This window comes from Kalmanozyma brasiliensis (assembly GCF_000497045.1).
Source record: "Kalmanozyma brasiliensis GHG001 unplaced genomic scaffold PSEUBRA_SCAF1, whole genome shotgun sequence".
Classification (NCBI taxonomy): Eukaryota; Fungi; Basidiomycota; class Ustilaginomycetes; order Ustilaginales; genus Kalmanozyma; species Kalmanozyma brasiliensis.
The window spans coordinates 876,029-901,350 of NW_015961948.1; the positions used below are offsets into that span (position 1 = coordinate 876,029).

General features: G+C 58.2%; 9 protein-coding genes across 9 annotated transcripts; 5 read left to right on the forward strand and 4 right to left on the reverse strand.

Moving 5' to 3' along the window:
• Window positions 1–1,135: 1,135 nt before the first annotated feature.
• On the reverse strand, window positions 1,136–6,712 carry PSEUBRA_000352 (Protein kinase domain protein; the record flags this gene model as incomplete). Its single annotated transcript, XM_016435956.2, has 1 exon — window positions 1,136–6,712. One exon carries the CDS (start codon window positions 6,710–6,712, stop codon window positions 1,136–1,138), a length of 5,577 nt encoding a protein of 1,858 aa, XP_016294941.2.
• Window positions 6,713–8,508: 1,796 nt separating this feature from the next.
• PSEUBRA_000353 (Ubiquitin-conjugating enzyme, E2) lies at window positions 8,509–9,109 on the forward strand (the record flags this gene model as incomplete). The annotated part of the gene is made up of 2 exons (XM_016435940.1): window positions 8,509–8,952; window positions 9,035–9,109. 2 exons carry the CDS (start codon window positions 8,509–8,511, stop codon window positions 9,107–9,109), a joined length of 519 nt encoding a protein of 172 aa, XP_016294942.1.
• An 80-nt stretch (window positions 9,110–9,189) lies between these two features.
• PSEUBRA_000354 (SNARE-complex protein Syntaxin-18 N-terminal) lies at window positions 9,190–10,392 on the reverse strand (the record flags this gene model as incomplete). Its single annotated transcript, XM_016435960.2, has 1 exon — window positions 9,190–10,392. The coding sequence occupies one exon, from the start codon at window positions 10,390–10,392 to the stop codon at window positions 9,190–9,192; it is 1,203 nt and encodes a 400-aa protein (XP_016294943.2).
• An 820-nt stretch (window positions 10,393–11,212) lies between these two features.
• Window positions 11,213–12,556, forward strand: PSEUBRA_000355 (GPI mannosyltransferase; the record flags this gene model as incomplete). The annotated part of the gene is made up of 1 exon (XM_016435983.2): window positions 11,213–12,556. The coding sequence occupies one exon, from the start codon at window positions 11,213–11,215 to the stop codon at window positions 12,554–12,556; it is 1,344 nt and encodes a 447-aa protein (XP_016294944.2).
• A 173-nt stretch (window positions 12,557–12,729) lies between these two features.
• PSEUBRA_000356 (XAP5 protein) lies at window positions 12,730–13,779 on the forward strand (the record flags this gene model as incomplete). Its single annotated transcript, XM_059464366.1, has 1 exon — window positions 12,730–13,779. One exon carries the CDS (start codon window positions 12,730–12,732, stop codon window positions 13,777–13,779), a length of 1,050 nt encoding a protein of 349 aa, XP_059321050.1.
• An 87-nt stretch (window positions 13,780–13,866) lies between these two features.
• Window positions 13,867–14,469, reverse strand: PSEUBRA_000357 (GATS-like ACT domain protein; the record flags this gene model as incomplete). Its single annotated transcript, XM_059464367.1, has 2 exons — window positions 13,867–14,315; window positions 14,394–14,469. 2 exons carry the CDS (start codon window positions 14,467–14,469, stop codon window positions 13,867–13,869), a joined length of 525 nt encoding a protein of 174 aa, XP_059320969.1.
• A 389-nt stretch (window positions 14,470–14,858) lies between these two features.
• Window positions 14,859–18,224, forward strand: PSEUBRA_000358 (uncharacterized protein; the record flags this gene model as incomplete). Its single annotated transcript, XM_059464368.1, has 1 exon — window positions 14,859–18,224. The coding sequence occupies one exon, from the start codon at window positions 14,859–14,861 to the stop codon at window positions 18,222–18,224; it is 3,366 nt and encodes a 1,121-aa protein (XP_059320970.1).
• Window positions 18,225–21,145: 2,921 nt separating this feature from the next.
• Window positions 21,146–22,861, forward strand: PSEUBRA_000359 (Amino acid permease/ SLC12A domain protein; the record flags this gene model as incomplete). Its single annotated transcript, XM_016435974.1, has 1 exon — window positions 21,146–22,861. The coding sequence occupies one exon, from the start codon at window positions 21,146–21,148 to the stop codon at window positions 22,859–22,861; it is 1,716 nt and encodes a 571-aa protein (XP_016294947.1).
• A 621-nt stretch (window positions 22,862–23,482) lies between these two features.
• On the reverse strand, window positions 23,483–25,168 carry PSEUBRA_000360 (uncharacterized protein; the record flags this gene model as incomplete). Its single annotated transcript, XM_016435994.2, has 1 exon — window positions 23,483–25,168. The coding sequence occupies one exon, from the start codon at window positions 25,166–25,168 to the stop codon at window positions 23,483–23,485; it is 1,686 nt and encodes a 561-aa protein (XP_016294948.2).
• Window positions 25,169–25,322: the final 154 nt, after the last annotated feature.

Consider the following 25,322-nt stretch of genomic DNA (forward strand, 5'->3'; position numbering starts at 1 on the left):
CCGGCAGCCCCGGCAAAAGGCCCCCCGCGGGAATTGCGTGCCGGCAAAACGTCACGGCACGCCATCCCGAATCACGGAAAATGCTTACGTCCGCCCACCCGCGTGGCGTTGAAAATCTCACACCTTCTTTTTCCTGTTGCCGGATGAGGTTGACCGCAAAGGTGACTTGCGGCGACTTGGGTTGGGTGGGATTAGCCCGGTATCTGTACACAGTGCGTCCGTTGGGTGGGAGCAAACGGCGTTTGGAACAGCAACAATCGGCGGAAGATCATCCCTCTGTGCGACCCTGGCTGCCGGGCCTAAGAGTGTGGTACAAACGAGACCCTGCTCACGGACGGAGTTTGTAACAGACGGTTTGATGTTTCCGTTATGGCTCTGTACCTGATGAGAAATTTTCCGTGCGCAGTAATGCCGGGGTCGATAGCCGGCAAAGCGATCTTCCCGATGTCCTCCCCCTCCGCGGCGATGCCCGTCCGACAGAGTCCGACATACCCCGTTTGGAGTGGGACCATGCCGAAGTTGGAGTTGAAGCTGGGTCGAGCGACGTCCACGGAACCTTCCTCATTCTGCGCATTGGGTTGCGTGTCGACAGAGCTTTGTGGGTTGCGTTTCGAGCCCGCAGCGGAAGGTGACGTGCGCGCTACCACGTCAGCAAAGAAATTCGCCGGCATAGAAGCTCACATAGACCCTTACGCTTAGATGCCGTGCCTTCTCAGCCAACTCGGCATCTTGTGCGAGCAGCAAGGTCGGAGATCCTCGTCCGAATCCACTCCTTGGCCCACATCGCGTACCTGGCGAGAGGGGATATGTGAGCCACCCCCCGGCACTAGAGGGCAATTGCCGGCATCCAATTGCTGAACCACATGGCAAAACAAGGTGGTTGCCGTCATGCAGATTCACGTCAGTGCTCGGCTGCCCCAGCTTCCCACGCTTCCTCTTTTTACGCTTGATAAGCTGCGTCACCACCCACGAGGTCAAATCAAGAGCTCAAGCATCGCCTTCTCAAGGAAAGCCGTTTGAAACCTCAGATGAAAGAAGCACTTGCTTTGCCCGCAACGAAGAGTCTGAGACACAAGTACATTGAACTACTAGAATTGCTAAAAAGATATAATGATGTAGAGTGATACCGCGGGCATCAGAAGTTCTTGATACTGTCACGAACGCCGAGCAGGAACTTGCCCATGCCACGTTTCTTGGGCGCCTTGGCAGCCGCTGCGGCATCGACAGGGACAGCGTCGTCTGTGGGTGTGTTCTTGTTGCCGCCGCTGCCGTTGCTGGTGGTGGATGCGACGGCGGGTGCTGAATCGATGCCATCCTCCTTGACCCGATGAAGGCTGCTCGTGCTGGTCGACGCGTCACGTCGCATCCCCAGGCTTGCGCCCAGGAATCTGCCAGCGGTTGATCCGGCTGCAGCACCATCTGTCTCCGAAATCGAAGCGGCCTTGTTAGCTGCCGATGACGACGACGACGAAGCGGGTCGGCGGAATCGAGAGACAAACGAAGCGGCAACGCCAGGATTGCTCGTAGTCGAACCGGTGCTGCCGACGCTGACGCTGCGCTGACCTGCGCCATGGACAGCGACAGTCTCGGCAGGGAGACGCGGTGATGGCTCTGCTGCCTGTACCTCCATCTCCGTCGACGTTGCCGCATTGCTAACCTTGCTGCCGCTCCCATCCGAGAGAAGACCAAAGAGCTTGCTTGCCTTGTCGCTCTTCTCTACCTTTGTCGGCGCAGACACCGAGGCATCTGCAGCCTCGATAGCACTGAGGCTCGGAATCGCCCTCGGCGCATCGCCAGAGCGATTGGCAGGAGCTTCTTTACGCGTCTTGTCTCGTGACGAACCATCACCGCCTCCAAAGATGCCAGCGAGATACTTGGCGTCGACTTCCTTCTTGGTGGGCGCCGCCTTCTCGCGCTCCGAGATCGTGTCCAGACCAAATCCACTCCCGCGTGTTCGGTTGCGCGCCGAAAAGTCCTTGCGCGTCAGAGCTGCAGGCGCAGACGCGGTCGAGTAGATGCTGGAAGTCGCCGACGTGAGTGAGCTGTGGCTCGAAACCGACGTGACGGACGATGTGAGCGACGACAGGGTGGCAGCGGATTGGTTCCGATCGCGCCACGACATGACACGGCTCCGATCCGCATCGGCAAGGAGAGTGCCGCCAGTCTTGCGCTGCTCGCTCATCCTGTCCCGTCGGGCTGCTGCAGAGTCCCAATTGGCGGCTGGAGTTGAGGCGGCACCAGCAACATCGTCAGTCGTCCTGGTGCTTCGTGCCGCGGGCAGGCCTGTCGATGAAGCCATTTGTGGAAGCTCGGCATCCACCTGAGCCAGGCCTTGCAAGCTGTAGCGCGCCGCAGCCTCGGCCGTTGGCCTGGACAAGGTGATCTGAGGCGGACTGAGACCATCCACCACATCGCTCGGCTTGGTCATCTTGCTCATCTGTCGAGCCAGACTCTCGGAAGCCTGCGCCAGCTCTCGGATGGTGCGCTCGCGTTCCCGCGCTTTTGCGGCTGGATCGTTGGCGTCCACGTCCGCTAAGGCATCGATCGATTGAGATCGCTTCAGCTGCTTGGCAAGCGTGCGTCCTTTGCGCGCTCCTCGCTTTCTGCGTTTGGAGTGATTCGAGGTCGTGATACTCTCGGCCTGGTCGCCGTCCTCCGCTCCCTCCTTCGCATCCCCGTCTGCTGTGTCGACCGGCTCTGTCTCGCCGTTTGCAATGCCGTCACCGTCCGCTCCAGCGAGCTGAACATCGGCTTCAGGCTGGGTTTCGACGTTCGCATCGCCCGGCCTCGTTGATTGTTCAGCGTCGACCCCACCGTTCGCTACCACGCTTGTGCTATCGAAAGCTGCATCTCCGTTGATGCCAGCCTCGTTGGCCTTTGTTCGAGGGCCCGACGCGATGCCATTGGAATGGACGATAGTTCCATTCGGCATGCCTTTCGGCGAATGCACTACGTTGGGCGCCGATCCGTCCGCCTGAATGTCCTGCTCGTGTCGATCAGCGTTTGCTGTTCCCCCGACGGCTTCCTCGATAGTCGCATAATGCAAGTCGAATGGGTTTCGCTCTGACGGATGGGGCAGAGGCGTGAACGTCGGCGAAGGCAGCACGTCAGGGGTGAACAGGTCCGGACAGGGCGATAGACTTCGGCGCCGCTCAGCAGCAGCGTCCATGAATGCAGCGCGAAAGGTGCCATCGGCAGTCGCGTCGAGGGCGAGGATCTGGTCAGCGTCTCGCGCCAGTGACCGAGCGCGAGGTCTTGGCGAGCTGAGCATGGATGGCAAGGTCGACATGGACCCAGTGCGCGAATGCATCAGCGGGATCGTGGCATAGACCGAGGCTCCTCGCGACATGCGCCCTGGACCTGACCCGGAGAGGCCCATGTGGTCCACCAGACCGCAGGCCCAGCGAGAGAATTCCCCAGCAGAGATCCTCTTCTGCGCGACATCGTCACTGTCAGTGACCGAACAGAACACGTTCTCGGATAGGTAGCGTGCCACCGTCTCAGTGAGACCGTCGAACGATTCCATAAGGAAACGAACGGGGTCTTCGCAGTACGCCGCGAACGAGGCACAATTCATCGATGGCTCGGTGAAAGGGCTGCGATGGAAGAGCAGATTGAGCAGCACCACGCCCAAGGACCAGATGTCGGCTTGCTTGGGGTCGTAAGACGATGAGACGTTGTTGGCGCATTCGAACGCCATGTAAGGCTTGCTACCGCAATCAAAGTCGTCGCAACGATCGTCGGCCGTCGCCAGACCAAAGTCGGTCATTTTGACGATCACTTGCGATTCGTCGCCATCGCGGGTGCTGTCGACCAGTGTGCTGATGCTGGTATCAGGACACGCGGATTGCATTTCCTCGACGGTGCGCCGATCCTCGACAATGAAGTTTTCGGGTTTCAGATCGCGATGGCTGACACCTCGATCGTGGCAGAATTGGACAGCGTCGCAGATCTGCCTAAACATTCTGGCGATCAGCCGGATGCGTCGCTTCGAAAGCAGGCCACGCCCAGAGGTTGAGGCGAGGATGGACGGAGACGGCGGTGTAGCATCTAGCGACGAGCCTAAGACCTCATAGTTGTCATCTTCGAATGCCTTCGAATCGCCATCCGGCTTCGTGTCGGCGTTGTCTTGACCAATGAACGTCCTTTCTGGTGTTTCCTCGTCGTCGAGCTTGGGTCTTCCAGTATCTTGCGCCTGTTCAAGCCAGTAATACAGATCTTGGCCGGGACAGTACTCGAGGACCAAGAAGAGCCAATCCGGAGTCTCGTAGGTTCGATAGAGCGTCACGATATTGGGATGGGAGGGAATTGACTGGTGGATCGTCGCCTCGAGTCGTTGCACCTCGAGCATGTCTTCGGGCAAATCGCGCTTGCACAGGCATTTGAGCGCAAATTCCTTGCCAGGACGCAAGCTCGTGTTGACCTTAAGATCCTTGCGTCTCCTTTCCTCGAGGGCGGGCGAATTGTGGAACCCTTCGCCCTTACCAGTGCCGTCTGCCTTGAGGGTGCTACTGAGGAGGTCCTCGGAAGAGGCGACCATCGTGAGATCCGCATCGTCGTTGGTCTCTTTGCTTGTTTTGTCGGGAAGGTCGGACCGCGAGGCAGACGGAGATACGGAGATGCTCCTGTTGGAGACATGGGACGCGGCTTCTTCAGCGCTGACCTCCTTGACGAGATAGACGGCGGCGTAGCTTCCTTCGCCGAGCTTGCGGACCACTTCAAGCTTGCTACCCGTGAGATCTGCGTTCTGGTCCACGAAGCCGAGAGTGGTCTCGGCAATCTGAATGACGTGACCGTCATGCTCGAGGCCAGGTCCCAACAGGTCGCCAATCTCGAAGACATCGCCGGGCGGACGGCCCTCCATGACGAAAGTGCTGGCATGTCGGCTCAGCAGATGACCCTCGGATGCGCCGTACTCCATCATCTCAGTCAGGTCAAAGAAGTCCTGTTCGTTGATGTCGTCCGCCGCAATCGAGTTACGGTCGAAGTCCGAGGCTGCGACATCCGAGGCCGCAGCCTCCCTTCGGACCAGCTGAGCTCTCAGCTTGGCGAGGAGCGAAGCGCTGTCCAGAGGCTGCTCCAAGAGATGTGTCGTATTAGCTGCAAACGGCTCGGTTTGACCGCTGTCCGGCCCTGTCGCTGCTGCTGCGGCGGCGGCGGCATTGCGTAGCTGCTGATCGGCAATCAAGTCAGGCAGATGAATGGACATGCTGCTCTGCCGACCTCGGAGGGGCGTTCGCACGGGATCGTCCGCTTGGCCATCTTCAGGGATGCTCTCGTTGTGATAGAAGGGAACCGTCGAAGGCGGCCGGCTGGTGGGCCGACTCAGAGAGACAGAGGACTCTCTGGATCGAGAAAGGCCACGAAGACTTGGAGTACGAACTCGATCATAATGGGCGACACTTGGCTTCAGCCCGGAAATGCTGTCGCGATTCCTCAAATGAGGTGGTCGATATACGCCGATGCGAGTCGACAGCGCTGGAGAGTTGGGCGAGAGCACGGCGGAGCTTCTTCGGGAATGCGACATGGTGTGCGCAGCACCAGCCGAGGTCACCGAATTGAATGATTCACGACGTGATACCGAGCCGGGACGAGGTTGCGGCGAGGCGCCACTGAGCATGGATGCAATGCTGTTCACCACTCTGTCTCCATTGGCATGCGCCTCAGGAATTGCTGGAGGGTGCCTCGTCATGGGTGACAAGGTTCGATGGGCCAGCCTTGGAGAAGAGACGGGACTGAGCAACACGGAATTGCCTGTGATGGTACCGGCTTGCTGGCGTTGCGAATGAGTGGACGCCCCGAGAGGAGACCGCTTTGGCGAAGCCTGCACGTTCACGCTCAGACCGCGATTGAATAGAGATGTGCCGGTGGAGCTGGCGTCCTGACGAGCTGAGCCGAAGCCAGGGCTGGGTGTGCGGAGCGTGGAATGAAGGGAAGCTTGGAGGTGTTCGACAGGCCCACGGATCGAGGGCGTTGGCCGTCCATTGACATTGAGTGGAACCTCGGTTGGCTTGTCTCCAGCAAGCAGTCGATCAGTGCTGGTTTCACGCACTCGATTTGGCGTGCTGGGTATACTGGGCAGGGAGCTGGTCGGAGTCAACATCCAGTTGTCATCTCCGTCTTTATCGAGCTGCGTGTGGTGGTTTCGCAGAGGGAGCTGGCCATGCTGATTGGATTTGAGCGGCGTCGATGCAGAGGGAAAGAAGCGCGAGCGCTCGGTAGGCTCGATGCGCAAGGGATGCAGACTCGTCGCCGGTCCAAGCTGTTGAGTCTTTTCAAGCGAAGATGACAAGGGCCAGTGATGACGAGCGGCTGGTGCGGCTGGCGCCTTCAGATTCGTGGGAGAGGTGCCGAACTCGGGCGCTCTGCCAATGATGCCATTGCCAATGCCGCTAGGCTTGATCGCATGTGCCGAGTGAGGGTCAGGATGAGGGTGATGTCCCGGAACCCAATCAGCGCTGAGTCCTGTCGCTTGTTCGCGTTTGAAGCTGGACGATAGGAGGGACGGCTTGACTTCCAAGGCGTTGTCGTTTGACTCGGTGGCCCGGGCTGGCCTGTTGTGAGGGGTTGCGATGGCGAGAGGCTGTGCATGTGAAGGAGGGGGCTGCCTGGAAGAGCTGGCGACAGGATGAGCGTTGGCTCTCCAGTTGTGGTGAGGCTTGTCATTCGGCCTGCGTTGTGCGTGTTGATCTCGATGAGCAGGAGCTGGCATTGGCTGGGGGGCCGAGGTGGTCAGGTTGGGCCTGCGCCAGCTAGGAGCGTCGCTGGATGCGAGCTGGTTCGGCATATCAGGATGATACGTGCGCTAGGTTTTCGGGAAAGTGTGCAAAGATGGTGGAGGATCTGAGTTGCCAAACATTCGAAAACCGCTAGAGGCTTGGCCAGGTAAGTAGAAAGAGATGTTAGTACTGAAGGGACGGTTGAGGCATACGCCCTTGTCGACTAGGAGAGGGGGTGAAGTAGTGAAGCCGACGAGAGCTAAAGTCGAAGCGTTGTTAGGGCATGGTGTGTGATGAAGGGACGGGATAGCAGGTACGAGGATCGACCGGGAGAGTCGCGAGGTTGTTCTCCATGCATAGGAGCCAGCGGGGATTCGACGCCAACAAGGATGTTGTCTGCGAGTAATCGTCGATACAGCTCGAGTAGAGAGACGGTCTTCAAGACTTGGTTGGCGTGTCTGAGTGCGCAGCGTCGCTGGAGAGAACCGTGTTTGCCTTTGCAGGGTCAAGGCGATCGCAGCGTCGTGCTGCTCCAAGTAGCTCGAATGACGACGATGTAAACTGCGTATGGATGAAGCGGCCAAGATAGACCCTAGATCGGGATGATGGCAGCTCGTGAAGCTGCAAGGGAGGTCGGCTAGACTGTAGAGATGATGAAGAGAGGAGGCTCGAGGGTAACGAGAAGCGAGAGTAGATGAGGAGCGCGACGAGCGTTGTGACCGAGTAGCCGCCGACGAAGCGCGAGGATAGGCGGCACCTAGCTTGTCGCTGCCGGATGTCGAGCGGACGAAGCGATGGTGGTGGGCAGAAGGTGGAGAAGGTAGGAAGGGTTGACGATGTCCAGACCACTGAGTAAGAGGCTACTTTGCAGGTTACGGCGGCGAAAGGGTCTCGTTTTTCTTTCTTTCTGGTCCATGCGCCGTCTGAGTCTGATTTCAGCCAACAAGGCAGCGTGGCCTCGCCCGTTGGTTGGCCCTTTAGAGCTGCATTTTCCATAAATAATTAAATAAATTGGAAAAACAACACATGGTGCAAGGATGAGCTGCATTGTCCAAGCTTGCAAGCGAGGACGACCTTGTGACTTGTGACACTTTGACTGAAGGTGTGTGCCTTGAGTCAAGATCGCAGCCGGCTGCTCTGATTGTGATGACAGCCAAGAATGAGATGGCGAAGCCAGAGTGTTGGCGACGTCGACTCCCCCTCGATTCAGCCTCACTGGATAGTGCGGGGCTGAACCCGGTCCTATCACATTGGCCTTGCTTTGTAACGAAGCCTGAAGTCTTGGACAGTCTCATATAGACAACGACAAAGAATGGAGGCAATGACATTGGCGGCCGACGGAAAGCGGGATGTGGTGACCTCATGGTCCTCGGTCTTGCATGAATGCCATTCTGCGGGTCTGCTGCACAACGCTAAGAAGAGGCTTGCCCTCATGCATCACAGACAGCCCGCCTTTCGCATTATGCCATTGTGTTACACCGCAGCTCTCTCTTTCCGAAAAATGTGTGTCCTGTTCACGTGACCATGTTGAGTGACACAGGGAGAACAACACAAACCAAAAGTCACTTTGGGCTTGCACACACTGCATTACAAGCGAGTGTTGCAGTCAGGCACACGATCCCACACCACCATACCCAAGCTATCTTTTCACTTGACTGCTTGCACTCGGAGTCGTCTGTATCCTCCCCCTTCATCACCAGCAGGAACATTTCGACCGTCCTCGTCGTAGCCGGATCCTGGCACTGCAATCACACGCGTCAATCGCTTTCTGCTATCACCCTCATCCATCATGTTCAACAGCAGAGCATCCTCGAGCGCGGCCATCAAGCGTCTCACCATCGAATACAAGCAGCTGTCCACCGATCCCAACTCGCTCTTCCCGGCCGTCGGCCCCATCTCGGAAGGTAACTATCTCGAATGGGAGGCGCTCGTTCCAGGTCCTGACGGCACCCCCTTTGAAGGTGGTGTCTTCTCTGCACGTCTCAGCTTCCCTGCCTCCTACCCGCTCGAACCACCAACCATGCGATTCGACCCACCCATCTTCCACCCAAACGTCTACGCCGACGGTCTTGTATGCATCTCGATCCTGCATGCTCCCGGTGACGACCCAAATATGTACGAGTCCTCCTCGGAGCGATGGTCGCCCGTCCAGTCGATCGAAAAGATCTTGCTCTCGGTGCTCAGCATGCTCGCAGAGCCAAATGTCGAGAGCGGTGCCAACATCGATGCTTGCGTAAGTGTCACTTTCAAGCTGTACCGTCGCGAAACATCAGTAGTACTGACCCCCTTTCTGCCTCGAATCATGCCTCTCACAGAAAGTGTACAGAGACGACCGGGAGGGGTACGAGAAGATCATTCGCGATTCTGTAAAGGAGCAGCTTGGCCTCTGATTGCAATCTTATCCCGAAACAGCAGCACTCATCAGCACATGCAATCGATCCAAAATAAGTTGAGATTGAACGGACGCATCTCAGTCCATCCAATGCAAGAACAGCAGCGCCAGCCCACTCCCCACCAGAAAGATGGACAAAAACTTGTCCGCCTCTCGACTGCGTTGTCTCGCTTTCCGCAGTTCTTCGTTTCCACGACCCACCTCGGTCCCGACTCCAATTGCTTCGTCCAGCAGCAGATCCGTGATCTCGCCCTGCTGTTCGAGCTGCTGCACCACCTGCGTCTGCAGCTCGCTGATCTCGTACAGCCTCGACTCGGCTTTCTTGATCGCGGCCAGGTCGGATTCCAGCGATTTGATCAGCTCCGACGATTCGGTTTCGAACATCTCGATCTGCGAGGCTGAGAGCTGCGCGCTGATGTCTTTGCCTACCAGGCCCAATTCCGAGTCGAGTTCGGGATTGAACGAGCCGCCCACGCTGCCTCGGATCACGGTGGGAGCGCTTGCTGTGCCTGTTGAGCCTGCTGCAGACGAGCTACCGCCGGCCTGTTGCTGCAATTGCATCCTCGAGTTGGCCAGCGATTTTGTCTTTTCTCGCTGCACCCTGAGTCGAGCTTCCTGCATATCGCTCTGTAAGGATGATGCTTTTGAAAGGAGCATCGAGAGATACTGCGTGATCGAGGCTCGATGCGCCGAGATGAGCGACGAGGCAAGGATCGATGTCGACGAATCTCTTGCTGTTGACAAGGCCAGAAGGCTGTTGAGCGGCGAAAGCGCAGTCGGTGTCGTGGGCGCGTTCTTCTTACGGGCCTCTTCTGCCTGTTCAAGCTCCTTGATGCTTTCAAGGCACCGCTTGATCACCACCTTAACCTGGAAGTCGATCTCGTCCCTTTGCATGTCCGTCAACGGCCCCGTGAACGCCTTCCATTTTGCGAATGCGGACCCTTCCGCGCTGTCCTGGTCGTCAGGTGTCTCTACACCGTCTTGGCCCTCTCGAAGGTGGTGCGCCCGCGACTTGTTGCCCAGTGCCAGGTATTTTCTCCGTATCGAGTGCAGAAAGCCAAGCAGCGAGATGATGTGTTTTCGAATGATGTAGGCTTGATTCAGCCACTGCTTGTGGGCCTTGACGACATTCTCTGGTGGATCCTTGCGTCTGAGCGGTCGAGAGCCCGACGCCGATGACGAGGAAGGCGGATACTCTTGCCGCCTTTGTGTGAGCAGCTGTTGAAAGTCGGCAGTCAAGTCGGTCGAAGGAGGCACGCGGGCCTTTCTTGTCGCCGCCATTGCATGCACGATGCTTCCAAGCTTGGCCACGACGCCGCAGCTTGTGCGATGAAGGGGAGGTGATGGTGGTAGGAGATGTGGAGTCCAACACCACAAATTTCTATAACGCCCTGAGCTTGCCACGTCTGAGAGCATGGCCCGCGCTCAATTTCAGGGTTTGGAAGAACTTGACTTTCCACCTGTCAAGCAGCTTTGCTTGCTGCTTGCTTTCGCCTCAATCATCGCGGTCCAGGCTGAGCCATGTTGCTCAAGGTTTGCGAATGAAGACAGCGACGGCTGCGCGGCTCTCTCGCTTTGCAACATGGACGGGCTCAACGGCCTCGTCTGGCTGGTCGGGCTCCCTTGCCTGCTTGTCCTAGTCTCTTGGCGGACCATCTCTTGCCCTTACACCAAAGTCGAGGAGAGTTTCACAATACAAGCGGTGCACGACATCCTCACCTACGGCATCAGCCCCGGCGCTCTGGCTCTATACGACCATCGAGTCTTTCCTGGAGCCGTGCCACGCTCCTTCGTCGGGCCGCTTCTGTTGTCGGCTCTTTCCCACCCCTTCCTTCTGCTTTCACGTCAAGTCGGAGCAGTCGAGACCTCAGCTGATGCCCAGGTAGTTGTTCGGCTTTGTCTCGCGGCAGCAAACACGATCTCTATCGCTTTCTTCTGCCAGAAATGCTTTGACTTCGTCACGTCAAAGGCAAGAAGGCAGGCGAATGGACCGTCGCAGGCAGGACTCTTCTTGCTGATCACGGCAGTCCAGTTCCACTATGCATTCTGGGCAAGTCGTACCATCCCGAACTCGATTGCGCTACCTTTCGTCGTCGTTGCAATGGCACTTGTATGCCGCAACATCGGCAGTGTAAACAAAAAGACGGATCGCGCCTCAGCAGATGCCCGAGCAGCGCTTTGGCTCTTGACCTTCAGCGCCGTTGTTCTTCGACTCGAGATCGTGGCAACGCTCATTCCCGTGGGACTGTACCTCTTGGCGACAGGCCAAATCGCTTTCCGGAACGGCGTCAAGACCGGCCTTCTTGCGTCCACATTCAGCGTCCTGCTTACGACAGTGGTGGACACCTACTTTTGGCAAGATCTCTCGCAGTCGGAAGCTCGAAACGTCCTCGTTGCATATGCTGCTTCTTTGCAAGGAATCGTGACCAGCAAAAAGTCGTACCCACTGTGGCCGGAGCTACATGCCATACTGTTCAACGTGGTCGAAGGCAAAAGTAGCGAGTGGGGAGTCTCACCTTGGCATGCGTACATCACTTCTCTCATCCCCAAGCTACTGGCTTTCACCAGTCCACTTGCCATTCTCGGAGCGGCCCAGCTCCTTCGACGAGGTTCCGGTACAGCGATAGAATCAAGAGCGCGGTTCTTGTTGCTGACAGCCGCCACGCACGTTGGTATCCTCAGCATGCTCGGGCACAAGGAGTGGCGCTTCGCCTTCTACATCTTGCCCGCCCTCAACGTCGTCGCAGCCATCGGCGCTAGCACGCTCGTACGCTCGATCTCCGGAAAGGCCATCGTTGCAGCGCTCATATTCCTGCAAGTGGCTCTGAGCTGGTTCACCGGCTACTTGAGTGCCATCAACTATCCCGGTGGGGAAGCGCTCAAAGCGCTGCACGAACACATCGAGTCTGGTCGCGATCATGTCAGTAGCGGTCGAGTCATCATTCACGTTGACGTGCTGCCGGCCATGACTGGCGTCACTTTGTTCCAGTCGACACATCTGGACCGCACACGAGCCAACGGAACTCGGCTCGACCCCTTCGCCGGGGTCTTGCCAGCGTCATGCGAGTCCAAACAGTGCTGGGTGTACGACAAGACCGAAGATCTTCCTCGATCCGGTCCGGAGGCAGCACGAGCTTGGTCCACATACACGCACCTCGTCACTGAAGCGCCAGACTGCCGTGTCTTGCGGACCCAATCGGGCGACGTGCTGGCAGCATCGCGGCAGCCGTTCGAACCGATCGCGCCTCCAATATCGTCGTTCAGCGGTCTGCGTCGCAAGTCTGCCTCGCAGATCAAGACCGACTTGCTTGGCCTGCCGAAGGCCATCGCATCAGCTCTTCGAGGTCACGGCAACCTGGACTCTGTCATGCGCCTTGGATTGCCCGTCGTCACCGTAGAAGAGCCCGCTGTCTGGCTGTGTCGTCGCAAGGTCGAGATCTCCTAGCATGCCGATGTAAAACGGCTTAACATAGACCATTTTTCCTGACGTGTCTCTCCGACTTCCGCACCTTGAGCCTCTGTTTCTCCACTTTGGAAGCCTGTCAAACCCGTCTTTGCGGCACACCTGCAGCATACTCCTTCACCGCCAAACCCGTCGTCGTGGCGAGATTGGTCGAGATGTCGCAATCACATTCGGAGCTTCGCCGGCAAGGCAAGCACGAGAAGGCGCGTACCAAGATGATGGAAGACTTTGAGCGACAGAAGGCCGACCTCGCCAAGGAGTCGGAACGCAACCACACGGGGGCGGATCGCTTCGTTGGCAAGAACGACTCGATGGAGGACGCACTCAAGAAGTCGACCGTCGGTCTCGTGCATCTGGAAGACTTCCAGAAGCTCCGTTCGGAGCTGGAAGAGGAGAAGAAGCGAGAAGCGGCGCGGACGAACGAGCTCAAGGCGGACGAGAAGAGCGCCAAGAAGAACAAGAAGGTCAAGAAGGAGCGTGCGAAGCTGTCCTTTGCATATGACGACGACGAGGAGGAGGATGGCGGTGCCGGACCTTCGAAACTGAAGACAGAGGCAAATGGCAAGCGCAAGAGGGGATCGGGTGACGCTGTCAACGAGGACAGCCTTGACGATCTGGACAGCGGCCCACTCCCCACGACCAAGAAGACAAGCCTCAAGAACCCCAACGTCGACACATCCTTCCTTCCCGACCGCGACAGAGAAGAGGCGGAGCGGCGCATGCGCGAAGAGTTGCGGCAAGAATGGCTACGGAAGCAAGAAGAGATGAAGAAGGAGGACGTCGAGATCACCTACTCCTACTGGGACGGCACCGGGCATCGAAAGACGGTTCTCTGCAAGAAAGGCGACACCATCGCGCACTTTCTCGAGCGGTGTCGACAGCAAGTGTCCGAGCTCCGCGGTGTGTCGGTGGACAGCATGATGTACATCAAGGAGGATCTCATCATCCCGCACCACTACAGCTTCTACGACTTTATCGTCAACAAGGCCAGAGGCAAGTCGGGTCCGTTGTTCAACTTTGATGTACACGACGACATTCGGTTGGTGGCAGACGCTAGCGTAGAGAAGGACGAGTCGCATGCTGGCAAAGTGGTCGAGAGGTCGTTCTATAATCGCAACAAGCATGTGTGGCCATATAGCCGATGGGAGGTGTATGACCCTAAGAAGGAGTATGGCAACTACACCATCCACGATCGAAAGAAGTAGCTTTACACGAAAAGCGTGTATTTGTACCAAACCACACACAGACCTAGTATACAGACGAGCTCTCTTGGCTTGACCTTTACATATCATTCAGTCAGTCTTATCAAGTACGTTCCAACCATCGTCCTTGAGAGCTTGGCATGCATTTGCAAAGTTGTCCTCCTTGACGCAGATGTAGTCGGTGTCCCATGTCGAGATGGCAAAGATGGAGATGGCACGTTGCGCAAGGCATCTGCTGAACTCGAGAAGCACGCCGACGAGGTGGAACTCCATCGGTCCTCGGATGCGAAAGGCTTTCCATGGACCGTCGAGACCGTGACCACCTTCTGACGGACCCACAGCCTTCTCGAGCTCCTTCACTGCGAGCCCTGTCGATGTCGAGACCAGAATGCTGAGTTCCTCGTGTGTCCTCGAGACTGTGCAGAAGAATGGCTCTCCTCCTGGCTTCAGAGGCTCAGATAGGAGATTCAATACGCAGGTAGGTATAGACGACGCCGGTGGCAGACGGGCAAGCGTAAACTCTCCCGCCTGTATGAGCACTAGAGGGTCGAAAAAGAAGCACACGGAAAGATCAGCAATGGAGGTTCAGCTAGACCGATTATTGCGTTCAAGCTCACCGTCCAGATTCCTGTACTGCGTCTTCTTTGATTGCCAGTCGTGCGCAGCTTGCTTGTCGTTGATGTCCTCGCCCATATTTCCGTCTTCACCGCGGGATGGCAGTGCTCGAGCTGGGATGGTATGTGCGGCGATCAAGGTGCAGTAGCTAGAAGGACCCTTTTAGGTTTACTTTCACGTCCTCCAAAAAAGGGTTCATTTTCGAGCCTCGCGTACGTACAACATTTTCAATTCAACGCATAAATTCCCCGCCGGTCAACACGCATGCACAGTCCAGACGATCAAGACAACACCATCATCCCCTCCTCCATCCCATCTGTCTCGTCTTCTACTCTCACGGTCGCCGCCATCTCAAACCTAGCGAAAAGCGTCATACGTGGACAGGATTGACGGCAATGACTTTACCTGAATCCTTCATGCTCTGATCGACTCAGCAGCACCCGCAATCCCATCCTCGAAACGCGACCATGTCGAATCCTCTCGATACATCATCACCAGCAGCAGAGGCTGCTGCAAGGAGCCGAGCAAACACAGCGAACAGCCTCTCGCCAGCTGCCTACGCCACCTCGAACCTCTCGGCTGCCGGAAGCTCTGTCGTATCGAATGGTAGTCTTCTAGACCTCTACGCTCGCTCACCTGGCTCCTTTCCGGGATCGATGGACGCGCCTCATCTGGCCGCTGCAGGGTTTTCTGCTGCATCAGGTCCGTCATCCATGATGCACGATATGGACCGGGCTCTGCCACTTCCAGCAACGACACGAGGATTCCAGACTCCAGACCGCGACCTGGCAGCGCTCACCGCTAGCCATTCAATCCCAGCGAGCGTCAGCAATGCTTCCATCTGGAGTGAGGCGTCAGCCTCTTCGACCGGGCATCCACCACAAAGCAAACGTGCGTCCATGGCTGGATTTGATGCGGACGCAATTCGCAGCATTCAGCCTGCGCTTGAAGCCCATGCCTCGGAAGGAGCCTCGTCGGATTCGCGGCCCGCACCCACCACCGGAGCGGGTACGGCGCAGGACGACAGCGATGGCTCGGACTACGGAGACGAAGAGATGCCCGGCGCTTTCGGTCAAGACTCGTTCGACCGTTCTGCTTCTGCAGACCGCACAATCCAATCGCCGGGCCATCGACTCCATCGTTCTGGAGAAGACATCTATTCCAATGCGCTGCCTTCGCCTCCCGTCCCCATGCGCACCAGCAGCGTGCTACGCGAAGGCTCGAATGGCTCTCCAAGCTCGCTCAATGCCGAGCCTGCTGCTCGTACAGATTCACCCTCGATGCGGCACGCCGCCTCGCGTTCGGGTTCTGGCCAATATAGTTTGGACGGAGGCTCCCAAATTCGACGACTTGCCGAGCCCGGACCTGACCTCTCTCAAGGCCACGGATCGAGGAGAACGCAGTTGTCGCAAGAGCTCGCGCCGAGCCCTCTTCTGCCTAGTCCTCCCAGCAAGCAAGCGTCTCTCGCTCCAAGCAATGGCCCAGCTGCATCCGCAGGCACGTCGCCCGACCACGCCAAAGCAGGAAGCGGGTCGTCGCACGAGCTGAGCCTGGCCGAGCAAAAGAGGCTCGAGAGCGAGCTGCTCGCCGAGGCCGACGAAGCTCGACCGAGAACGCTCAAGGAAGCGCGAGAGCGAGCCAGACTGCGCAAGCAGCAGACCGAGACGACATCCTCCCCACCAGCAACCGCCAATGCCAACACGCAATCTGCCGCGGACACCCCGAGCCCGCGCAAGGGCGCGTCCCTTCACATCCGCGATGTGGCCGCCTCGACCGCCGCCGCCGCGCTCGCAGATGAAGCCGGTCCACGCAGCAGCATCGAATCGCGCGATCGGCCCGTGCGCAATCCCAAGCGTATCTCCAATCTGGACAGCACCTTGGCTGCGGATCACCGCTCGATCTCGGAGCGTTCTAACCCCTCGGACTATTCGGGCGACTCGGGCGTCGAAGGTGCGTTCTCGTTCGACGATCCGGTCGGATCGTCTAGCCAGCTGCTGACTTTGCCCGCAGGCGCAGACCCGCAAGCCACCAGCATGGACGACCTCACCGACGCAGTCAACAGTGCTATGAACGACCTCAGTTTCGGCGATGATACGCTCTCTGCGGAAGACGAGTTCGCGACACCCTTGGCACCTGTGCAGCAGGAGACGCGGCAGCTGCCGCCGACGCTGCCTTCGGCACGCAGCTTGGCGAGCGTCACGGGCGCCGGCGTGTCTTCGCCGTTGGCGTCTCCGAACAAGTTCGCTGCTCAGACGCCAAGGTCCCACGTCTTCCCGCCGAGCGTGTCGAAGCAGTCGCTGGTGCCAACACCGCTCGCCTCTCCGGTCCAGCAGCGCGTGATCCAGCCTTCGGTGCCGGATCATATTGACATTTATGGCAAAACGGTGCCTATGCCGAAAGCCTTTGCCAGCAAAGCCATCACTGTTGACAAACGACGCCTGTCGTCCTGGGAACGAGCACGCACCTATGCGCAGTACACCAACGAGCTGCTTCATCTCGAAACAGGTCTTCATCTGTGGATGGAGGTGGTGCAACGACCGGCGGCGCGTCAGGCCAATCGTGGTAAGCCGACCGATGACTGGCTCGCGTCCGGCACCATCCGCTCGCACGTCCGCAACGAAGGTTCGTACGCCGACTCCATCCGATCCGATATGACCTTCCCCATGCGGGGTGACGGCGCGAAGGCCAAAGAGATCGTCTCAGTCCTCCCGACCATGGAAGAATCGCCCGTTCGTCCGCCTGTCCACCTTCCCTACCCGGGCGTGGCGCAGCAGCAGATGCAGCCGCCCCCTCCCCCACGATCGCAGTCCTTCACATCGGCGCTGGGGACCACGTCGCAGGATTCCCTGCCCGGCACGGTGGCGCGCAGCGCGGGGAATCGGTTCTTTAGCAACCTGGGGCGGAAGAATTCCAAACGCGCTCCGGTAGCCGCCCCGGGTGCGACGGGGATGGTGGCGTCGACGTCGTACTCGTCGCTTGCGTCGGCGGTGGGTGGATCGCGGGCGTACTTGGCGAACAATCGACGGACGTCTTCGCCCGGAGCCGGGGCGGTTGTGGCGCCCGGGTTGGTGTCGAGGAACAGTGGGTCGTCGGCGGGCTTCACGGCGGATAGCTATGAGACGACCCAGTCGAGACCGGAGAGTCCGGCGAGAGGACGACGGTTGAGCGGGTTAGGATTGGGAGAGGTGGTCCCTAACCCGCTGGCGGGAGCAGCTGGGAGACTGGATACGGTACAGGAGCGACGTGTTTCGCCGGGCAGCACACCACTTGCTTCTGCGACTACAACTGGAGGTCTTCGAGCCCCACTCGGTCCACGAGCACCAGGCGCACGAAGTCCACATGATATGAACCGAACCAACTCCTCCTCATCCACCCCAATTACGCCGATCACGCCGATTACGCCGATAGCAGGCGGCTTTGGGACAGGACCTACCTTCGTCTCGCGTCTAGGCTCGGGTGGGTCGTTCAGCGGTCCATCGCCCAATCCACCCCCGAGATCCCCTCGCGACGGCTATTCTTCACCGGAGTTCCTGGCGCCGAGACGAACAAGCGATCTGTCCAGCACACCATCGAGCAATTCGGCACACGATTCGCCCCGGGTGCGCACCTCGCTGTCGTACGGCTCGGTAAGGGATCGCATACGACGCGGAAGCAATACGGACACCCCGGATGACGAGGCATTCCTCACAGCGCTGGTCAAGCTAGGAGATATCTTGCCGGATGCAGATGAAAGAACGTTGAGACACTATCTCAAGAAGGCGAAAGGGGACGATCTGACGGCTATCGGGGACTATCTGCACGATCAGAGCTTGGGCAAGCTACCTAAATTCTAGTTGGCGGTAATAGGATGTTAAGACGAACAGCGTCAAGTGTGTGAGATGATGCTGAGATGTCTGATATCGCGGACGCACGGGGACAGGGTCGAGGGTTGTCAGCCATGAACCTGCGAGCCATGAACCTGGGTTAGGTTGTACCTGCATGGTACCACGCTCTCTTGGCATGCATGGTTATCGCTTGTGCGGGGTGGCTCAATCACAACGAGACGATGCATCAGCTTTGTGTGATTGGATCGTGATTCACTCTGTATAAGGAGGAAGAGGAAGAGGGAGGGGGGGAAGGAATGGAAGATGTTCGGGCGTGACGGTGTCATCGGATGGACCGAAGGCCGATACACCCGCGTGCCAAGAGCCGACGAGAAGATGTGGACGAAATTCATGCCGATTTGCTAGAAACGAATCAGATGTCGAACGAGGACATCGTCGTGTGCCTGATTCGTGCGAGGGGATGTGATCAGATAGCTGCCCCGCGTGGGAGTTGATTTCAAAGCACGCAAGATAGCGTGCGATGCAGGACGTCAAGTCTCATGCTGGACGCGCGAGTGCAGGCTTGAGACCGGATATCAGGCCGGCAATGTAGAACGGAATCGTGGATCCGGCAGCGAACGTCAGGCTGCGAGCGTCTTGGCGATGTGCAAGGATTCACGCGTTCTGGCGGCGTCGTGCCTGACAGTGGTTGTCATGCGAGGTCAGCTGCCGCGTGTGCAATTCTTCTCAAAAGTGGGGGAAAATCACCATGAAAGCCCATCCCGCTCGGTGAAGGGCCGAGCATCCGTATGAGCGAGCCAACGGAAAGTCGAAGATGGGCTCCGACGGGTCGGATGGAAGGTGCCAAGACTTGCACAGCGGGAGGAAGGCCCGGTATGGAAGGGGGTCTTCCGAAGCACAGTGGAAGGCTTGGCATTCTGCGGCCTGAGCGGCGCCCTACTTTTTCCGACTTGTTAGCGTCGAAATGGTCCCTTGTCAAAAACGAGAGACGTACGAGTCTAGGGTGCGAGCCATGTTTCCCCTTTGCGCTCGCTAGCTGACCATGATCGGGACTCGGCCTGTGCATGCGGCGTTGACCGATGCACAAGTGGGAAGACGAGCGAGGGTCGATCTCTGAAAAGTACCCCACACAGATCACGCTGCTTGTAAGCCTTAAGTGGTTAGCCGAGTCGCTCGCGAGAGAGAGCGAGGGCAAAGGCAAGCGAAAAGGGGAACAACAAGCCACACGACGCGCGCCGACCAATTAGAATTCGAGCAACCGGCGAATTTGACGAAGGCGCATAGTGAGCGTAATTCGTCTGACCCTCCCAAGGGCAGCATGACGGGTGATTTTGCAATCGGACCTCAGACAATCGACGACGTGCAGCTGCACAGAAGAGAGATTCCAGCACGATTTTCGATCCCCGCCGTTGTAGAAATTCTGGCCTGTGTCTGCTGGACGCGGGCGACCTCCATTGATCCAGCCAATGACAGCCTCGTTGTGCACTTGGGGTGTCTCCGATCAGATGACACGCAGGATGATCGGTCTGTGCTGCCACATCGTCATTGAATGATTTGAAGGCTCGCGATGATGTTGCGCGGGTGTGGCGACGTTATCTGTTGTTTAAGCTGGCCGTCTGTGCGTGGAGTGAGAGCAGCCGTGGCAAAATGAGGATACGAGAGGCCGTTAGACTAGGAACCCCAAGGCGAGGATGGATGTCGAGTTTGCGCAGCGCAGGCCCAAAGTTTGAATCCAGGGCGACGTCCCGTTGCGAACCACTTATCGGCGAGGCCGTCTGTGACTGGCTGACCCCACGCCACAAGCTCGCTTGCTATCAGTGGTGTCAGACCTTAGTCACAGTGGCTCTGTGCTTTGGATGCATAGAGAGGTTCGGCTTGGACCCGACTGCACCCAATGAGAACAGCCGGAATTTCCTTCGGCGATTGCCCGCCTCTGCTCTCGCACCTCGCTCGCCTCGTGATTGGACCAAGCTCGCTTCCGTTGCTTTTAGTGTTTTTTCCACCCCGTTTTCTGCACGCGAGTGGCCACCTACCGCATCCTCCTCATTTGGGCGAGATAACAAAGTCAAGTTTGGGATCCGGTCTTGATGGGCCCATTGTCCGCTGCGTGACCTTGACTGGCTTGGCAGCCCCGGTCTGAACTTGACCCGGGTGCGCTGATGCAAAGCTGTCACCTTATCAGCCATTCCACCGTTTGTTCCCCCTTCCACTCACCACCATTCGTAAGCTGTGCATTGCGCCCACCAACCAAGCTTGTGTTGTGTCGATCAGAAGAGAGGATTAGATTTCGACAGGTGGGCTTGGGGCTGAGGCTGACTGTCTGAGCGGTATTCTCCGAAAAGGCCATCTTGGCTCGCTCGAGTCTGGACACTGGGTCTGCTGCAGAGCCTGTGTGCCTGACTGATTCAGTCGAGGCGCTGGTTGGCTGGCTCAGAGGCCAAGAGTGTCTAAGCCTGGGTCTGGGTCTGCCCTAGTGCCCACATGCGCCGCTTGGCTTGCCCCAGGTTGAGCCGTGGCTCTGCTCCTTTATTCGCTTTTTCATTTTCCTTCTTTGTTCGCGCTATCTCTAACGAACCAACCGGCATTCTGCGCTATCCGCATCTGCGCCGCCTTTCGTCTGCTGCAACTCTGCACTATCGAACGCCGCCATCTCGCCTTCGGTTTGAGGCCCAAGCTCGTCCTCCCCCACCGCCCCGCCCTCGTGTGATAGGCCACACTTATCGCCAAGGCCCGCATCACATATAACCGCTCATTGTCACCCGCAGCTTCGCCTCCCTTGTCCCTCGTCCACGCCACAGACGTCTGCCCCCGTCAAGACCACCTTTCCTCTTCTCCAGCACTATCGCTGTACCATTGGGTCCCGGTCGCGTCACATCCCCCTTTCCCTACTTCTGTACTTCTGTCTCGCATTCGATAGATTCGACATCATCATGGGTGCTTTCCAGAACTTTGTCGACGGCTTCAAGCCCGAGGTCAGCGACCATGACTCGGTCAACTCCCCCGCCCACTACGGCGACAAGGACTCCAAGGACTACGAGAGCGGCAACAACGCCCTCGCCGGCTTCAAGGACCCTCAGGCTGGCGACGGTGGCCTGAAGCGCAGGCTCACCGGTCGTCACGTTCAGTTCATTGCCCTCGGTGGTTCCATCGGTACCGGTCTCTTCATCGGTTCCGGTGGTGCTCTCTACAACGGTGGTCCCGGTTTCCTCATGATCGACTTTATCCTCATTGGTATCATGCTTCTCATGGTTGTCATGGCTCTCGGTGAGCTCGGTGCCATCTTCCCCGTCGCCGGTTCCTTCGCTGCCTACTCGACCCGTTTCATCGACCCCGCCGTTGGTTTCGCCATGGCTTACAACTACTGGCTCCAATGGCTCATTGTCCTTCCCCTCGAACTCGTCGCCGCTTCCATTGTGATCACCTACTGGGACCCCACCGAGGTCATCCCCCGTGGTGTTTGGGTCGCCGTCTTCCTCATCGTCATCACCATCATCAACCTCTTTGGTGTCCGCGGTTACGGTGAATTCGAGTTCTTCGGCTCGCTCATCAAGGTTCTTGCTGTTATCGGTTTCATCATCGCCGGTGTTGTCATCAATGTCGGTGGCGGTCCCACCGGCCAGTACTTCGGTACCGAGACCTGGCGCAACCCTGGTGCCTTCAACAACGGCTTCAAGGGTTTCTCGGGCCTCTTCGTCACCGCCGCCTTCGCCTTCGCTGGTACCGAGCTCATTGGTCTTGCGGCTGCCGAGACTGCCAACGCCCGTAAGGAGATCCCCAAGGCCGCCAAGCAAATCTTCATGCGCGTCACCATCTTTTACGTCCTCGCCCTCCTCATCGTCTCGTTCATCGTCCCTTACACCGACGACCGCCTTGTCTCGGGTACCTCCTCGTACGACGCCAGGGCTTCGCCGTTCGTGATCGCGTTCAACATTGCGCAAATCGGCGTATTGCCAAGCATCATGAACGCCGTTATCCTCGTGAGCGTGCTCTCCGTAGGAAACTCGGCTGTCTACGCTGCTTCGCGTACGCTCCAGGCCATGGCTGTCATCGGCCAGGCCCCCCGCCTCTTTGCCTACGTTGACCGCCAGGGCCGCCCTCTCCCTGGTGTCATCCTTTCGCTCATCTTCGGTCTGCTCGGCTTCCTCATCTACGCCAGCGAAACTGCTCGTGGAACCGTGTTCAACTGGCTGCTGGCCATCTCGGGTCTCTCGACCATCATCAGCTGGCTTTGCATCTGCATTGCTCACGCCCGTTTCCGACTGGCATGGCACCGTGCCGGCCACACGCTCGAAGAGCTTCCCTGGAAGTCGCCCTTCGGCATCTACGGCTCCATCTTCGGCGCTGTCTTCAACGTGCTCGTCATCTGCTTCACCTTCTACGTCTCGGCCTTCCCCATCGGCGAGGGTGACATGTCCAAGAACGACCGTGTCATTGCCTTCTTCCAGGGCTTCGTCTCGGTGCCCATCGTCGTCTTTGTCTTCTACATCCCCTTCAAGATCATCAAGCGCACCAAGCTGGTTAGCATCGACGACATTGACGTCTCCACCGGCCGCAAGGACCCCGTCCCCGTCGAGGTCCTCCGCCGCGAGCGCGAGGAGGAGGCCGCCAAGCCCATCTACAAGAAGATCTTCAACTTCTTCTTCTAGGCCTTTTTCCCCTCCTTTTCATGTGAATAGCTGTTTTGTTGTGGCACCTATAGAGTGCTCGAGATACCTCTGGTTCGCTATGTCTTGACGACGTTACGTGTATTATCAATGGGAGATTGGTTTCCATTCATCTTTGCGTGTGTAGGTTGCGTTTGTGAGGTCTGGACTTGAGACACCACATGAGTTCTCTTGAGAGTGCGATGCTCGTCATGTGTGATAGTCGGGTGGGATGGTGTGGTGATGGAAGGGGATGGCTGGGGGGCCGAAGTCAGACCAAGGCGACGCGTCGAAGCTGAGAGACGGCAGCTTGATCAGGCGGGATGCAATTGGATCGCTGTCAGCCGGGGCTGTCCTGGGCACACAACGAAGTCGACACGCGTGGCTTCGTCCATTTCTGTCAGCCGATGCAAGGCCCTCACGACGGCGCTAACGAACGCCAACCACTCGCCCCTCGCAGCACGCCACATGACGACCTGTAGCAACGCACCACGAGCAAGCGACCTTTTATCCAGAACAGTCAACTCTTCACTTCTGACAAACGAGCGGATCTCGATGCTTCCCACTCTGTTCTGTAGTGAATGCGGCGATGATTGATATGAAATGCTCGACTGAAGGCGTGTCTTACAAATTCGAAATGTCGGCATCGGATGTCCCGAACGAGCTAACAAGCGGCGAGCCATTGACACCTTTCCTCTTGCTATACGCAATACTCCTATACGGCGAAGCTAGAGGGCTTGCAGCTCTCCTTGGGCTGTCGGTGGGGGTTGATCCTCCTGAACCTCCTTTGACTGGGGTGCTTCTGGCGAGCGCAATGCGTCTCCTCGACTTCCCAGGCGTAGCATCTCCGTTGACCGAGTCGAGCGACATACTGACGTCCCCCTCGGTGACGCTGGTCATGCTCACATCGCCCGTTCCGGCCCGGCGCGGTCGGTGGTGCATCCTCTTCGGACTCTTGACCTCGCGAATCTTGGCGAGCAACTCTTGCTTGCGCTCCATCTTCGCTCGCTCCTCTTGCTCCATCTTTTCCCGTTCCGCCGCTCGCTCGGCTTCCTGGAAGCTCAACAGCTTCTTCGACCGCGCCTCCTCCCATTCTTCCTGGGTCAGCCACTTCGTAACGACCACTTGATGCTCCTCCCTCGCCTGGGGGTGCAGCGAGTCCCGTGGCATTCGGTGTTTCGCCCGCCACTCGAGAATCTCACTCTGACGTTGGAGCGCGTGCGAGACGGGGTCGATGCGCCACTGCAGCCCTTCGTAGTCGGTCCACTGCTCGCCTGGTTGGCGGTCGTCTGTGGTGTCTGCGGCGCGCTTCTTGTGCGGGCTCGAGGGGGAGGAGGGGAAAGGGTTGAAGTCCAACATGGCCTCTTCGGGGAGGGCGATGGAGAAGTCGGCTGGAGAGAGCGGGTCGAGTGTGCCATTGGTGGTGCGCGAGCGTTTGGTGTGCGGCTGCTCGTCGTCGTCGTCGCTGTTCTCGCTGTTTGAGGCGGAGGAGAGCTCGTCCGCTTCGCGCTTCTTCGCCGTGGTACGCGCGGAGGACGAGAGGTTTTGGGATGGGCTATCGGTGCTCGTCTGGCCCTGGGTGAGCTCGTCGTCCTCGTCCATCGCTGTCGATGCTTCGTCGGTCTCGGAAGCGGCAGAGTGAGCGTCAGACATATCTTCGTCCGTAATTGCATCGCCGAAGTCCCCGGGGATGGAGATCTTGGGTGTTTTGCGACGATCCGAGCCATTGGCTTCATCTGATTTGGTGGGTGATGCCTGATGACGACGCTTGCGGTCGCGTTGTGCACTTGAGCTGTCCTCACGCGCATCCTTGACGGGGGACCTCCTCGAACTCGAACCGCGGTCGACCTGGGTCTGTGAGTGTTGTCGCTTCATCGTGTGACGCGAGCTCGTTGCAAAATCTCGCTGCTTGGCGGGTGACGGGCTGCGCGTAGAGGCCGCCTGAAACGCCCCACCCCTGCCTGCTTGCTTGCTAGACGCGACGCTGTCCTTCAAATACCCCGGCAGCGTCCCAGGAATGCCCGACAGCCGCAGCGCAGCGTCGTGATCAATAGCCTGCGAAGAGCTGCTTGGCTTCAGTCGCCGCTTGACCGGCGTGCTGAGCACTTCCTCTCGCTTCTGCTGCGATCGTCGTGACAATGCGTCTGCACGCGCTACGGCGAACGGCCGCCGATCATCGTCTGGAATGCCTGCTGCGCGTCTGCGGTCCCGGATGAACTGTGCCTTCTTGCGCGAGAGCTGGATGCGCTGGTACACACTGTGCGCTAGGTACGCGACGACGGAGACGAGGATCCAGCGGATAAGCGACATGCTGCACCGCACCCAGCGTTGACGTGAGAGCTGCGTGCGGATTTGAGCAGCGCCAAGGTTGATCGAGGGTGACGTGTGTTGGTTGCGAGAAGCTCAGTTTGACAGGGTCTCGACAACGCCAGCAAAATTTGGCCGCCGACGAGCATTCCGACTT